This window comes from Aquarana catesbeiana, linkage group LG04 (assembly GCF_042186555.1).
Source record: "Aquarana catesbeiana isolate 2022-GZ linkage group LG04, ASM4218655v1, whole genome shotgun sequence".
In the NCBI taxonomy this organism is placed as follows: Eukaryota; Metazoa; Chordata; class Amphibia; order Anura; family Ranidae; genus Aquarana; species Aquarana catesbeiana.
Genome location: NC_133327.1, coordinates 249,338,388 through 249,354,263, shown reverse-complemented (window position 1 = coordinate 249,354,263; position 15,876 = coordinate 249,338,388). Strand labels below are relative to the sequence as shown.

Here is a 15,876-nt window from a genome sequence, read left to right as displayed (position 1 = left end):
ACCACCACTTCAGTGCAAACAGCTGATATTATTTCAGGAAGTACAACCATTTCAAAGCCTACCAGTACATCAAGATCAACATCCTCTTCAGGGACTGCAACAGTCCTTACTTCAACTTCCACAACTGTATCAACAGCAAGCACGATTTTCACTGGTACTTCAAGCACCACATCTTTGGGAACAAAAACTACAACATCAGGCACCACCACTTCTAAGCCAACAGCTGGTATTACTTCAGAGACATCAACTATCTCTGTGCCCATGCCTTCTTCAACATCAACAACTGGTTCAACTATAGGAACTGTGACCAGTACAACTACCACAAATATCACGCCTGGGCCTTCAGCCAGTAGTACAATTTCTCCAACATCTACCACAACATTAGGCCATACTGAAACCATAAGTATCACCTCTTCTGCGCTAACGGTTCACTCTGAGGCCACTCCTTTGCAAACATCAACTTCTACCACATCTGTGTTAACTGCTACAACTACTACTCGAACTCCTACAGGTATGTCTAATTCAACATGAATATGCAAAACATTAGTTAAAAAATATCCTGAAGTCATATCAAGAAAAACACACCTTCACATGCAAAAATCTCTTTAGTGGTATAAATAACATCTTTTATCAAAAATAATTATTTGCTTTATTTTTAGTGTTAATTAGCAGTCATATGACTGCACATACTTTATTCCTCCCTCTTTCCTAGTACAGGGGACATGTCTGAGGGAGGGTAGTGAATGATGTGTAGGACAGCAGGGAAAGACACTGTCAATCAAAACAGGACAGGGGGAGTGGCAGCAACGGAGCTGGAAGTCAATTCAAATGTAATTCTACTGTACAAATCATTACTTACTCTTAATGGGGAGACTGGTTGAAAATTGGATCCAGTAGGTGCCAAGATTTGTGCTTAAAGTGGAGTTCCAACCAAAAGTGGAACTTCCGCTGATCTGCTCCCCCCCCTCTGGTGCCATATTTGGCACCTTTCAAGGGGAAGGGGGGAACGGTACCTGTTTTTGACAGGTACCCTTCCTCACTTAGGGGAGACAGCCCCGCGGTGCTGTCCCTCGTACTTTCAGCCCCCCTCCTCGGTGTCGACATTGTGGGCTCCCTAGACAGGTACCGTATATACTCGAGTATAAGTCAAGTTTTTCAGCACATTTTTTTGTGCTGAAAGTGCCCCCCTCGACTTATACTCGAGTCAAGCACTTTTCTGCAGCAGAAAATTTCATTTTCTGAACCGATTTTGGGGCCCCGTATCTCAGGACCACTTAGTACTAGGAACCCCAAATTTGGTATGCAAACCCAGTGGAACCAGAACATATCCAAAGCTGGAGATCCTAGTACCAAGTGGGCCTGAGATACGGGGCCCCAAAATCGGTTCAGAAAATGTCATTCTCTGCTGCAGAAAAGTGCTTGACATTTTCTGAACCGATTTTTGGGGCCCTGTATCTCGGGGCCACTTGGTGCTAGAAACCCCAGCTTTGGATATTTTATGGTGCTAGTTCCACTGGGTTTGCACACCAAATTTAGGGTTGCTAGCACTAAGTGGCCCCGAGATACGGGGCTCCAAATTTGGTCAACTGTGTCCATCTGCAGCAATGTCATTTCGGGACCCTTTGGGTTCAGAGACCCCAAATTTTGGCTGCAGCTAGGGGGCATCTAGGAATCCTTAACTACAGAGTTTGAAGTTCGGGGGACCTATGGCTGCAAATGGGCACAGTGAGGCATGCAAATGGGCACAGTGAGGCTGCAAATGGGCATTGTTGACCCTCTTTTCCACTTACAGTAGCTGTGCATTTCTCACCCTCGTCTTATACTTGGGTCAATACGTTTTTCCCATTTTTTTGTGGTAAATTAGGGCCTCGACTTATACTCGGAACAACTTATACTCGAGTATATATGGTAAGTATCTATATATTAAAAGTCAGCAGATACAGTATTTGTAAGTGATAAGCTGAACCCTTTCATATATAGTGGTGTGGAGGGTGAGTATGTCATGTGTATGAAGCTTCTATGATTTCCCTCAGCTAAGAGAAAGGACAAAATGCCAGATGTCGCAGAAACATCTTAAAGTCAGTAGACATGCACAGGGATCTAAGGGATCTAACAAGTGAGCTCCAGGAATTGATATGCTTATTTCTCCTGAGTGACTGCTGCAGAGTGTGCAGGAGGTGTCAATGGACCAGCAGCCAGCATCTGTACACACGAACAGATTTTCCGACAACAAACCTGTGGATTTTTTTCTGAAGGATGTTGGCTCAAACTTGTCTTGCATACACACGGTCACACAAATGTTGTCGGAAATTCCGAACGTCAAGAACACGGTGACGTAAAACACATACAACGAGCCTTGAAAAAGGAAGATCAATAGCCTTCTGCATGATTCAGAGCATGCGTTAACTTTTGTGCAACGGACTTGTGTACACACAATCAGACTTTCCGACAACAAGCTCACATTGAACATTTCCCGTCGGAAATTCCGATTTGTGTACGCGGCATTACTGTTACAATAGTTTTGTTGTCAGAAAATTTGAGAACCTGCTCTCAAACATTTGTGTGCGGAAATTCTGATAGCAAATGTCCGATGGAGCATACACACGGTTGGACTTTCCGACAACAAGCTCACATTGAACATTTCCCATCGGAAATTCCGGTTTGTGTACGCGGCATTACTGTTACAATAGTTTATTGGTGTAACATGTAATTAGTCGCAGTTATAGCACTGCAATCATTTTTTTTTAAACCTGAGAACATTTGCTTTGTATTCAGGTGGTATGCATGTGTCTCTAAAAGATAAAACAATAATTCAGTTTAATTGATTCATGGTATACTTAGAAGGTCAAATAACTTGCATCCAGCTACTTGCTAGATATGGCTCATAACACAATTCAGCTATGTATTTTTGTGTGAAGAAGCATGATATAGTTGCTATGCTGTTACTGACATTGTGCAGCAAGGTATCAAATAATTGCAATTTGCTGAAGTTAATGCAAGCAAAATAAAATGTCACTTTTATAACTGGTTTCATTCATTTTAACAGGTTCAACTACAACAACAACTGCTACAACAACCACACCATTTGTGCCACCAGAATCAGGTAGATTTTTATACCTCTGATTTAATTTTTTATTTTATCTGAAATGATTGCTTTAATGCTGTCCTCTGATTTAATTTTTTATTTTATCTGAAATGATTGCTTTAATGCTGTCTGTAAGTTATTTTGGGCTTTTGATTTATATATATATTTATGGATATTACTTTTTAGGGCAACTGCTCAGTAGAATAGTTTTCACTCATTGACATTGTGATATTTGATTGCAAATTGTTTTCCATGAAACATAATAAAAGCAAAATGGGAAGGGCAGTTATAAATTCTGAATGTTATAATTACTTGTATTAATTATAGTAATCAAACTACAATATGGTGTTCCTCTAAGCCCATTGTGTTAATTTTAAATAAACCTATACATATCAGGTCCTTGTTTTTGTCTTACGTTAAGGTATATGTGAAGTGAATGGAGATCCTCATTACTACACCTTTGATAATCAAGTTCACCACTTTATGGGCACTTGCACATACACATTGTCTAAACTCTGTGAAGATGATGGCAATCTGACTGTTTTCAACGTGGAAGCTGCTAATGAGCACAGAGGAGGTAACACCAGGGTGTCCTACGTCAAGTATGTGAATATAGATGTTCATGGGTACAGAATCACACTGGATCAAAAAAGAGTGGTCAAGGTCAGTGAAGCACAGTAATTTATAGTGGATAGTAATTGTAAACCTTTTACCATGGACCTTATTTTTTTTAATCTTTTCTTCATCACATAAATCTTCATTAGTAACTATGACATATTTTTTGTCCCTGTCTGTGACACTGACATTGCAGCTGATTTTTTTCTTAAAGCATGTATTCTATACCTATCTGAGTACATAAAGGATTTCCTTTTTAAAAAATAAATCCAGTGCTCTCTGACTTATATTTCAAGTAGTGTGGCCTATAAAGGGAAAAATATAAAATTTGTGTTTTTACAGGTGGATGGCAAAACAGTGACCTTGCCATATCATCTTGAACCTGGAATTGATATATTTATAAGCGGATCTAATGTTGTGGTGAAAACAGGCTTTGGGCTAATAGTGAAATTTGATGGTAACCACAGAGTACAGGTGACAATTCCAGGTATCTACTCTGGCAAAGTTTGTGGACTTTGTGGAAACTTCAATGGAAATGCAGCCGACGACTTCTTAAACCCTGATGGTCAACTAGAATCAGATTCAACAAGTCTTGGTAATAGCTGGCAAGTGGACAATGACACAAGGTAAAATGTGTAAATGTATTATCTTTGTTATGTTTTTAATGCAGTATTTACCCATGTGTCTAATTTTAACAGCACACCTTACACAACTTTTATTACAGATGTACCCCTGGAGTAGACATTCAGCCAAATTGTACTGATGATGAGAAAAACATTATTGTCAGCAACAGCTTCTGTGGACTGATAACGGACAAGAACGGACCATTTCGAGATTGCCACAATGTTATAGACCCAACTATTTACTTCAACAACTGTGTATATGACTTGTGTGAAACAACACTTAATCCAGACATTCTATGTAATAGTCTTGAAGCTTATGCAGAGATCTGCCAAGCCAGTGGAGTCACCATTAAACCTTGGAGAAATAACACTTTCTGCGGTAAATATGGTTCTTTCGTCAGTATTTAGAACAAAATTCAAAATATCTGTCCTTTAATCTGTCAACTTATTATTTATTATTGAAAGTCATCAGTATATTTTTTAAAAGGACGTATACTGTGTATTGTGTGATCACAAGCTGAAACAGTAAAATATCAGAAAGAGTAAATTGGGTTTCTGAGACTGCAAACATATTCATCACGCCACACTTCAATATGATACACTCATGTTCCAGATAGATGAATACCTTGTGTAGTACATTTGTGTATATTTATCGGAATAAGTAGTAGTAGATAGATAGATAGATAGATAGATAGATAGATAGATAGATAGATAGATAGATAGATAGATAGATATGATAGCTTAGATAGCAGTGTGTTATATATTTTATACAAGCTGTTAGTTGTTGACAGTTTAATCTTAATTATTAAATTGCCTTTTTCATCCTCCACAGAAACAAAGTGTCCACCAAACAGTCATTATGAGCACTGTGGAACTGCATGTCCAGCTACTTGTGTCAGTCCAGGAGCTCCATCCACATGTTCTCTGCCCTGCACTGAGTCTTGCATCTGTGACCCCGGATACATCCTTTATGGAACAAAATGTGTTCCAGATGACAAGTGTGGATGTTGGGATGATGATGATAAGTACTATGCTGTTGGCGATGAATTCTGGACAGATGATACTTGCTCTACAAAGTGCAAATGTCCTTCACCTGGAAGTGGATTAATATGTAACAGTGATTCATGTCCCAGTAACCAGTATTGTGGAATATCAAATGGTGTCCCTGGGTGCCATTACTTCACATATGGCATTTGTAGAGTCCATAATGATCCACATTATGATACATTCGACAGACTCAATCATGACTTCATGGGTCTGTGCACTTACACTCTTGCCAAACTCTGCAACAGTTCAACTTCTTCTCAAAATTACTTCAACATTGAAGCAAAGAATGAACATCGTGGAGATCCCAAAGTGTCTTTTGTGAAACACGTTCTTATTGAGGTTTATGACCAGAAAGTCAAAATCGTGAAAAATGAGAAAGATCGTGTTTTGGTTAGTATGAACATTTATTTGTTTCCTATTTGATGTTTTCCAGAGGTATGTACTACTACTTTATTACTAACATTCTTACCTTATATTTAGGTCAATTCTATCTGGACCTCACTTCCTGTAAGTTTAGTGGGTGGAGCAGTGAGTGTGACTTGGACTGGAAAGTACGTCAGTCTGCAGACAGATTTCAGGCTGACTGTCTCTTATGATGTAGACACCTTTGTAGAAGTAAAACTTCCTAGTAACTTCTCCAAACTAACATGTGGAATGTGCGGTAACTTCAATAATCGCAAATCAGATGATTACATGATGCCAAATGGAGAACAAGCCAAGAACTCTGAACAACTTGGACAGAGCTGGATGGTTGAGGATGATGATCCACTTTGTAATCTGGTTGATACACCTCCCCCTCCTCCTCCAACTTGTCCACCAGGAAAAGAGGAGTTGTACAAAACCGATGCATTCTGTGGTTTGCTGATAAGTAAAGTTGGTCCTTTCCATGTTTGTAATTCTGTTATCAGTCCAGGAGGATTTGTTGACAGCTGTGTCTTTGACATGTGTGCTTTGAATGGAGATCCAGATGCTCTGTGTAGCTTGTTAGCAGCATATGCGGATGCTTGTCAGAAGGAAGGCATATCCATCAGCTGGAGAAACAATACTTTCTGTGGTAAGTATCTCTTTTTGCTTTTTTGTTATTTTTGTCAGTTATCCCTTATATAGAATACACGTTTTATATCAAGCCATGTGATTTTTACTTAAGAATGACAAAATATTACTGTTTATTTTCAGTCTCAAAATACATATCTGTCTGGAATATATCTTTATAAAATGTGTTTTGTACTACACTAATACAATCCACCACATTAACATACATACAATTAACTATTTCATATATATGTCTTCTGTATGTGTAGATGACCCACTATCAATTGCAATTTAATTATGATGAAAATTAAAATAAATAACAAATGTGGTTCAGAACAATTTTATTATAAACAAAATGTTTTCATTTTAGCACCTGACTGCCCTGCAAACAGTCAGTTCAGTACCTGTGCATCTGCCTGTCCGGCCACATGTCTAGAGCCACAACCACCAGTGAACTGCAGCCTGCCATGTTCAGAAGGATGTGAATGTATACCAGGTTATGTCATCAGTGGAGGAACCTGTGTCCCTGAGTCACATTGTGGCTGCTTCTACAATGGCATTTATTACACGGTAAGAGGGAAGAAAAACCTATTTCAGTACTTTCAACCTCTGTACCAGTATTTCCTTCATCACAGCTTGTCTTGGTCATTTACAGGAGGGAGAAAAATTCATAACAGAGAACTGTGAGAGTGTATGTACATGCAAGGGAGGGAACAACATAACGTGTGATCCAATGTTATGTACTGGAGATGACATCTGCAAGGTCCAAAATGGGTTGTTGGGCTGCTACCCACCAAGCACAGCAATCTGTCACATTTATGGAGATCCTCATTATACAACATTTGATGGCACAGTTCATCACTTCCAGGGATCTTGCACTTACACTGCGACTGAGACATGTGCTAATACCTCTCACAGCTTTAGTGTTGTCACACGTAACGAACACAGAGGTAACCCAAGCTGGACTGCCATTAACTCAGTCAATATTACGGTCGATGGAATAGAGATCTTCATTGAAAAGAACAACATTGTGCACGTATGTATAGTTTTAAAAAAAAACATTTTTATATATTTATATATAAAATGAAGGAAAGGGGATTTTTTGTATTGTATATGAGTCTGTATAATTATTTTTTCTACTGGATCTCTTAGCCCTCTAGGCATCTGTTCACTTTTTATCTCTTCTATCACATTATTTTCTTGACCACTGTCTTCCAGTGTTCCATAGTAATGGAATATCCTGCACAGGATGGGGGTTACCCATGCAAAATAATGTGAAGAGTTTGGAGTTTAAGCAATACCTGTTATTGACTAATTTGCTCTTAAAGATTCAGTACCCCTTGGTTTTTCTTTGTTTAGCTTTATAGAATTAGAGAATTGTGTAAATCTTGAAGAAGGGATTTTAAAGTGGAATTCCAGTCAAAAATCAAAATCTGCCCTTTATTAATTTGTTAAAAAACATAAACATCTGTATTATGCACTTTTTGGCGTGCTAAATGGCTGATTAGAAATCAAGCCATTCAACAACCCTCCTCTATGTGGCTTACAAAGGAATGATCTGTGCAGTTGAATGTGGCTGCTTACTGACACATCCGAGTAGTGTTGTTGGTCCCTGTTCTTCTCTGTTGGCCAGTCTCGCCCTGTCTAGCCCCATCTGACCAGCCCTGTTCTTTTCTGCCAGCCAATCTGCCCTGTCCAGCCCCATCCACCTGGCCCCACCCTGTTCATGATGATGTCCATGATAGCTTTCTAATGCTCATTCACTAGAGACCTCTGGAAGTGACGCTCCTACCTCTTAATGCACATGCCGCCTTCTGCCATTTGTTTTATGAAGCAGAGAGATTGTGGTCACATGATAGGGCATACTTCAACCCAAAAAAAGTAGAAATACAAAAATGTTTGTTTTTTTGGGCATATTGGTTACATTGTATTACAATATTCATTGCAGTAAACTATTTAGGGCAGTAAGCTCGGCAAACTTTTGGTAATAATTTATGGATAATATGGTACGGAACATTCACATGTAAAGTCAAGAAAAATATTCTAATATGACCATTTTAAAAACAACACAAGAAAATATCCCATTATAACCCTCATATTATGAACATTTCATTACCTTTTTTCATGGAATTGATAGCTTAGAAATATCTTTGCGGATAAAAATTGCAAACTATGTATTAGTATTTAGAACTGTAAATTAAAATAGCTAGAAATTGAAATGTTTATGTGTTTGCTTTTTTTCTGAATTTTAAATCAATCTGTATCTGATATAAAACCCAATAACTTACTGTACTTTTTTGCAATCTTACAAAGTGACACATTCTAAGGCTGAACTCGAGGCAAATAGCTAAATTCATAGATTAAATACTTACATAGGGGCTGTTTTTATCATCAAAGCATTTTCATTTCTGTCCATCCAGTCTTTAGATTTGCACAGCTCTGTCTCACAGCACAGTCTTGTCTCTGCTAGGGTTACACTTTTCCATACATGCTCACTTACAAGCTCATTGTCAACCCCCTCCCCCCCAACCTGTAACTGGAAATTGAAACAAGAGGCAGCACCACAATGATCTTATCTATCTACCACCCTGATCTTTCCTATCAGAATGTTCCTTGTACTGTAGCAAGCCTAATTAATTAATCATTCTGCTTCCCCTCCCCTTCTTTGAGCTCTGCTGTACAAATTGTACAGTAGAATGCAAGGGGGATGATGCCAACTTAAAAGCAGCAATTTTTAAAGAACTGCATTAATTTGCGCCTTTTATAACTGCCTGAAGTTTAGCTTTAACATGATCTGTTGCCTTATATAGTAGAATGCTTTAGCATTCAGAAAAACAATGTCACAAAACCCATTGATCTTGTCATGTTTCTTGGATTGGATGGACCATTTAAATAAACAATGTAGTGAAATGCACAATTGTCATGGATGGGGAATCTATTCCCACCAGGGGAAAAGTCTAAAAAGTACAGAGGACACAAAGGTGTAGAGAGATTGGATGCAGGTTGGAGTGCTCAGAGAATCACATAGATACTGGTAGCAAGTTGCTGGTTAGAACACATAGGGAATCACACAGGTGCAGAGTTACAGCTGGCTGAGATATACAGGGAGTCACAGAGGTGAAGGAAGACTGTATGCTGGCTGGAGTATACAAGGAAGTCACATGTAGTGGTATGCTGGTTATAGGCTGGAGTGCACAGAGAGCCACTGGGATGCAAGTTGCTTAGTGGAACACACAGTTAATCACGCAGATACTGGTTGCAGGTATCAGGCTGGAATACAGTCACAAAGGATCACTAGAATCTGGAACACTGGGAGCACAGGATATGCATTGCTCAAACTCTGAGCAGCACATATGCTGGCCCTGTAATTAGGGCCTGGCCTTCAATTGGCTAAGGCAAAGGTGGCTGCTAATTGGCTGCACGCCAATGACCCCATTCAGGAAAAAGACAGCAATGCTTTAAATCAGACTCTCCCTTTGATACATTATTTTAACTACATTGCCTTTTTTTTATATAAATTTTGTCCAATTTACTAACATATTTTTTTTTTGTCAGGTTAACAATGCAATTATCACACTTCCTGCCTATGTGTCAGGTATAAGTATTACACAGAGTGGCCATTATGTTACAGTTACTACCAACTTTGGACTTGAAATTCAGTTTAATGGTGATCACGAACTGTTTGTGAAAGTCAAAGAAAACTACAAAGGAGCATTATGTGGTTTGTGCGGAACATATAATGATAACCACCATGATGACTTAATGACTCCTGATGGCAACATTGTAACTAATGTCAATGAATTTGGAAACAGCTGGAGAGTCCCTGATGATGGATGGCCGTAAGTATCTGAATAGCTACATGAGGAAGTAATGTGGTTGTAACCAGGAGCCTCTCTTCATGGGATTTGAGGAACGAATGCAAGGTGCTTTTACACAGTTTACATCAGTTTGGGATGCTTCTGAGACCATTTAGAATGTATTGCAGGTGCAGTTGGCCTGCATTTGACCTGTTTCAGCCGCTATTACATTCCCATTGACTTGTTTGAGCAGTTTAGAAGCAAAAGTCAGTGGACATTGGTCCTCAATCTTGCCCTCATACACGAGCAGTGCAACCTGGTTGGAAAGTTATATTATTCTATTATTATTATTAAAGTTCTATTATTCAGTCAGTAATTTACTAGGAACTTTTAAATCTTATTATGTTAATTCACTCACTAATCTTCTCCTCAGTAAGGGCCACTGTTCATGTCTCGGGGTAAATTAAATGATCTTGATGAAATTGAGCTTTCCATAAAAATATAGATCTCACTGCCGGTGAAATTTTTCTGAAGTGGAAACTCAATTTCGCTTGAGATATATATTTTTTTGTATTTAGAGTAATTTAGTCTTTTTATTATTAGTATTATTATTATCTTTCTATTTGAAATTTTCTGTTGCTTTTTTGTCAGTTTTTTTTATTCTGTGAAAAAAAACATAAAAGAAAGAGGCTAATGAGGGGCGGTTTTTCTGAAGTGAAAATTCCCAGTTTTGCTTATTAAAATATTTTTTTTGTTAGTATTTATGGTATTTTAGTTCATTCATTATATGTTATTTTTATTTATTTTTAGTAAGTTCTTTCTTTCTGTGAAAAAAACATAAAATAATGGGGCTTTTGAGGGGCTGTTTTTTTTCTCTTTCAAAACCACAGATTCTGGTCATGATCTATTGCAACCTTAAAAAAAAACATTAAAAAACATCATTATTTTACCTTCCCTATGGCTCCAATACATTTTGCCAAAAAGGAACATTTTGCATTCCCCAATGTTCTCAGAAATGTCTATTTCATTCAATTTTTCATGTCAATTTTTCATGTCAATTTCTATCCATGTTTCAAGATAAATGATCATGTAGCTGAATAAATATATGACTTACATTTATATTTTGTTCTTTAGTTGTGACTCTACTCCACCACCTCCTCCTCTCTGTCCTCCCTCTGTGCAACAAGAAGCAGAAAGAAAATGCTGGATCATCAGACAGAATGATGGACCATTCAGCCCTTGTCATCCCTATCTCCGCCCACACCAGTACTTTGAGAGTTGTGTCTTTGACCAATGTGTCACAGGGGGAAATGATGATCTACTTTGTGGTGTCTTGGAATCCTATGCTAAAGCTTGTGAAGCTTTGGGTATTATACTGGTTAATTGGATAAATAACACTATTTGTGGTAAGAATGTAAAACTTTTTTTTTTTAAATTTACATTGTAGCAGAATTCTCAATATATAATGGCAAAAATAATGTTCACATTTTTACAGATCCAAATAGACCATCAACAACACCACCTTTGACATCTACTACACCAGCTACTACTAGTCCTCTTCCAACAACTATTTCCACCAGAACTTCCACAGCACCTGTTGTTTCAGGTAAATTAGCTTATGGTGTCAGGTAAATGTAATGCTCTTAGAAAGCCTTAGCAGTTATCTGTGTTTTTCTGTTTTTCATACTTTTTTAAGTTCCTGGAACCCCCCCATCATCCAATTTAAAGTGCATTTAGTTTTGGTTTGAGTGGAGAGGAATTAGAATACCTGTCAGTATTTATTGCTGTCTGTGCCACTGTTAGGGAGATTCGCCCTCTCTATTTGTCCTGTTTACTACAATCATCGAAGATGAAAATAAAAGAAAGACCCAAATTTTGGGTTGACACCAAAACACTAATAGAGGGGAAATCTTCCAATGGAGACACTAATTCTGGTGACGTTGTTGACACACTGGGATTCCCTCACTTTAGAGGGATTTCTTCTCACTTCCTGTTTTGGCCCTGGGACAGGAAATGAAGGGAAATTTTCCCTATGGGACAGAAATGGCAAAAAAAACTGACAGGGGTTTTAACCCTCCCGTAGTCCCGTAGTTTATCCAAAATGAAAAAAAAAAAATTTATACTAAAGTACACTAGTATTTCTTCCACCATAATTTCCCCTACAACACACAGCAGAGGAGTTTAAGCCAGTGATTTAAAAAGTGCTGGAGCCACTGGACAAACATAACAATCAAGCAACATTGTTTTTAAATGGAAAGGTCAGAAATAGCAACCTCCGGCATTCTTCGGTGTATACTTTATTTAAAGCTGAATTCCTAGTAATATTCTGTATGTATGTATGTATGTATGTATTCATATTCCATATCAGACTGATCCCTGTGGAAGCCAGTGCGACTACTGTGATCCTCTCTGTCTTCCAGCTAGCCATCTGCTCTACTGTATAGTCACCAGAATGGGTTGTCCACTTAACATGGACAGCTTTCAGATAACACCTTGTATTTTTCTCAATGAATGCAAAATCTTTCTTTGATGGGTATTTTATAAGTATACTGTACATACCAGTGTGAATTTAGACAGCAGTCAAATAACTTACCAGCATGTTTTGGAGCATCGGGGGAAACCCATGCAATCACAGGGAGAACATACAAAACTCTGTGCAGATAGTGTCTTGGCCAGGATTCCCAGCAAGGACTCCAGTGCTGTAAAGTAGAAGGGCTAACCACTGCTGTGCTGCCCAGATAGAGTATAAATATCTGCACAGAAATGGGAATTGCTTTCAAGTTCACCATTTAATATACTTGCTAGCTCAGCAGCTTTTCTGAGATAGAAAAATATATAGGAAGGGGTCGAAATTTAAGCAAATCAAAGTTATGCTGAAATGTTTACAAGAAGAGCTGGTCTTATGTTTCTAATCTTTTGACAGGTTCCACGGTAACAACAATACCTACTACATCCACCACACCTTTTGTGCCAACACAACCAGGTATATTCATCTGAACAACTCTTCAAACAATGTTTCAAATGTTAACAGTAGATTAGAACAAATTCTAATAAATGTAGATTCAAATACCATGCATTAAAATTTTTGTGGAAATGTTATACAGTATATTCTTTAAGGTTATAGGTAACTTTTTGTTTACAACAAATCACAATGTTTCATTTAAAGCATGATAACAAAAAATAGTTTCATATTGTATTAGCTGGTCAAAACAAATGATTTTCTTCACTAACAGATGACTTTGCTGCAAGCTGGGAGCTCAGCCAACTTGATTTTTTTTTCGGGAGTTGGATGGGAAGCATTTTCTTTATTGATACTAAAAAGTTTATTTTTTTATTTTTAATAATAATTTCAGTATTACAAATATGTTACAAATGCAGATATGATACAGAGGAAAGTAGACAATGCAGTGTATTAATATGTGTAAATCCGGGGAAAACAAAAAATAACTCATGCAATCCTCCCCTCCACACTTCAAGGTTAATTGCATCTTTCATCTAGAAGAAAGGAGAAATATTATTATTATTATTATTCAGGATTTATATAGCGCCGACAGTTTACGCAGCGCTTTACAACATTAGGGCAGACAGTACAAGTACAATACAATTCAATACAGGAGGAATCAGAGGGCCCTGCTCGTTAGAGCTTACAATCTAGGAGGAAGGGTCAAGTTATACAAAAGGGTAATAGCTATGGGGGATAAGCTAATGAAGAAAACAGTGTAGTTGTTAGATGGAGGCAGGATAGGCTTCTCTGAAGAGGAAAGTTTTCAGGGATCGCCTAAAAGTGGATAAATTTGGAGACAGTCTGACAGATTGGGGTAGGGAGTTCCAGAGGATAGGCGAGGCTCGGGAGAAGTCCTGGAGGCGGATATGGGAGGAGGTGATGAGGGAGCTAGAGAGCAGGAGGTCTTGGGAGGAACGGAGATGGCGATTAGGTTGGTATTTTGAGACTAGGTTAGTGATGTAGCTGGGGGCACAGTTGTGGATGGCTTTGTAACATATTGTTAGTATTTTGAATTTAATTTGTTGGGCGAGTGGTAGCCAATGGAGGGATTGGCAGAGAGGGGTAGCAGACACTGAGTGGTTTGTAAGGTGGATGAGTCTGGCAGCAGCATTCATGATGGACTGAAGGGGGGATAGTCTATTTAAAGGTAAGCCAATGAGGAGTGAGTTGCAGTAGTCAAGGCGAGAGATAACCAGGGAGTGAATCAGGAGCTTTGTGGTTTCACTGGTTAGAAAGGGACGTAGTTTAGAGATGTTGCGGAGGTTGAGGCGGCAAGCTTTGGAAAGTGATTGGATGTGGGGCCGAAAGGAGAGTTCAGAATCCAGGATAACACCTAGCACCCTGACATGTGGGGACGAGTGGATGGTTTTGCCATTGCTCTTGACAGAGAAGTCTGGGGAAGAGGCACATGGGGGAGGAAATATTATAAGCTCGGTTTTGGACAAGTTGAGTTTGAGGAAGTGGTGTGACATCCATACAGATATGTCGGTTAGTAAGTTAGTGATTCGTGAGGAGACTGATGGGGTGAGTTGAGGGGTGGAGAGATAGATTTGTGTGTCATCAGCATAGAAATGATATTGAAAGCCGTGAGAGGCTATCAACTGACCCAGGGAAGAGGTGTAGATTGAAAATAAAAGAGGTCCAAGAACAGAACCTTGGGAGACCCCAACAGAGAAGGGAAGAGGAGTGGAGGAAGTAGAATTGTAAGTGACACTGAAGGTGCGTTGGGATAGGTAGGATGAGAGCCACTGAAGAGCACAGTCACGGAGACAGAGGGAGTAAAGTTTTTTGAGGAGGAGGGGGTGGTCAACCGTGTCAAAGGCAGCTGAAAGATCCAGAAGTAGGAGTACAGAATAGTGTCCGTTGGTTTTTGCAGTTAGTAGGTCATTTGTGAGTTTTAAAAGAGCAGTTTCTGTGGAGTGTTGAGGGCGAAATCCAGATTGAAGGGGATCAAGAAGGTTGTTTTTAATGAGGTGGTCACTCAGTTGGTTGTAAACCAGGCGTTCAAGGAGTTTAGAGGAAAAGGGGAGCAAGGAGATAGGGCGTAGGTTGTTAGGATTGGTGGGGTCCAAGGATGGCTTTTTAAGTATGGGGGTGACCAGTGCATGTTTTAGAACATTGGGGAAGATGCCAGAGGTGAGGGAGAGGTTGAAGATGTGGGTTAGAGAGTGTAGGATGGGGTCAGAGGGTGACCGTAGCATTTGAGAGGGAATCGGGTCCAGGGGACAGGTGGTTAGGTGGGCGATAGAAAGGAGTTTAGCAACTTCGTCTGTAGTAGCAGATTTGAATAGGGGGAGTGTCAGTTGTACCTGTTGACACGGGGTCTTAGCTGGGGGAGACACCTGTAGAGCGTAGATTTCATCGCGGATTGTATCAATCTTGTTTTTGAAGTGATTAGCGATTTCCTGGGCAGTGAGTAAGTCAGTGGGTGGAGGCGGTGGAGGACAAAGTAGAGAGTTGAAGGTAGAAAAGAGTTTACGGGGATTGCATGAGAAGGTGTTAATAAGCGTTGTAAAATAGGTTTGCTTGGCAGTGTGGAGGAAAGAATAGTATTTTTGGAGGGCAGATTTGTATTGGTTGAAGTCTTTGAGAGACTTAGTCTTGTGCCACAGACGCACAAGAGCACGACTACGTTTTTTGAGAATTTTAGTGTCATCCACCACCTTTAGTGTC

At 39.1% G+C, this 15,876-nt stretch overlaps 1 protein-coding gene across 1 annotated transcript in view; it reads left to right on the top strand.

Annotated features, from left to right (window-relative positions):
- Window positions 1-261: 261 nt before the first annotated feature.
- LOC141141225 (IgGFc-binding protein-like) overlaps window positions 262-15,876 on the top strand; it is a gene marked incomplete in the record, with an annotated part of 83,991 nt that continues 68,376 nt past the window's right edge. The window contains 14 exon segments of the mRNA XM_073628910.1: window positions 262-511; window positions 3,047-3,103; window positions 3,507-3,748; window positions 4,043-4,326; window positions 4,425-4,702; window positions 5,156-5,760; window positions 5,851-6,424; window positions 6,773-6,972; window positions 7,058-7,438; window positions 9,958-10,241; window positions 10,419-10,518; window positions 11,293-11,605; window positions 11,695-11,805; window positions 13,123-13,182. Coding sequence (XP_073485011.1) covers window positions 262-511; window positions 3,047-3,103; window positions 3,507-3,748; window positions 4,043-4,326; window positions 4,425-4,702; window positions 5,156-5,760; window positions 5,851-6,424; window positions 6,773-6,972; window positions 7,058-7,438; window positions 9,958-10,241; window positions 10,419-10,518; window positions 11,293-11,605; window positions 11,695-11,805; window positions 13,123-13,182 — 3,739 coding nt within the window.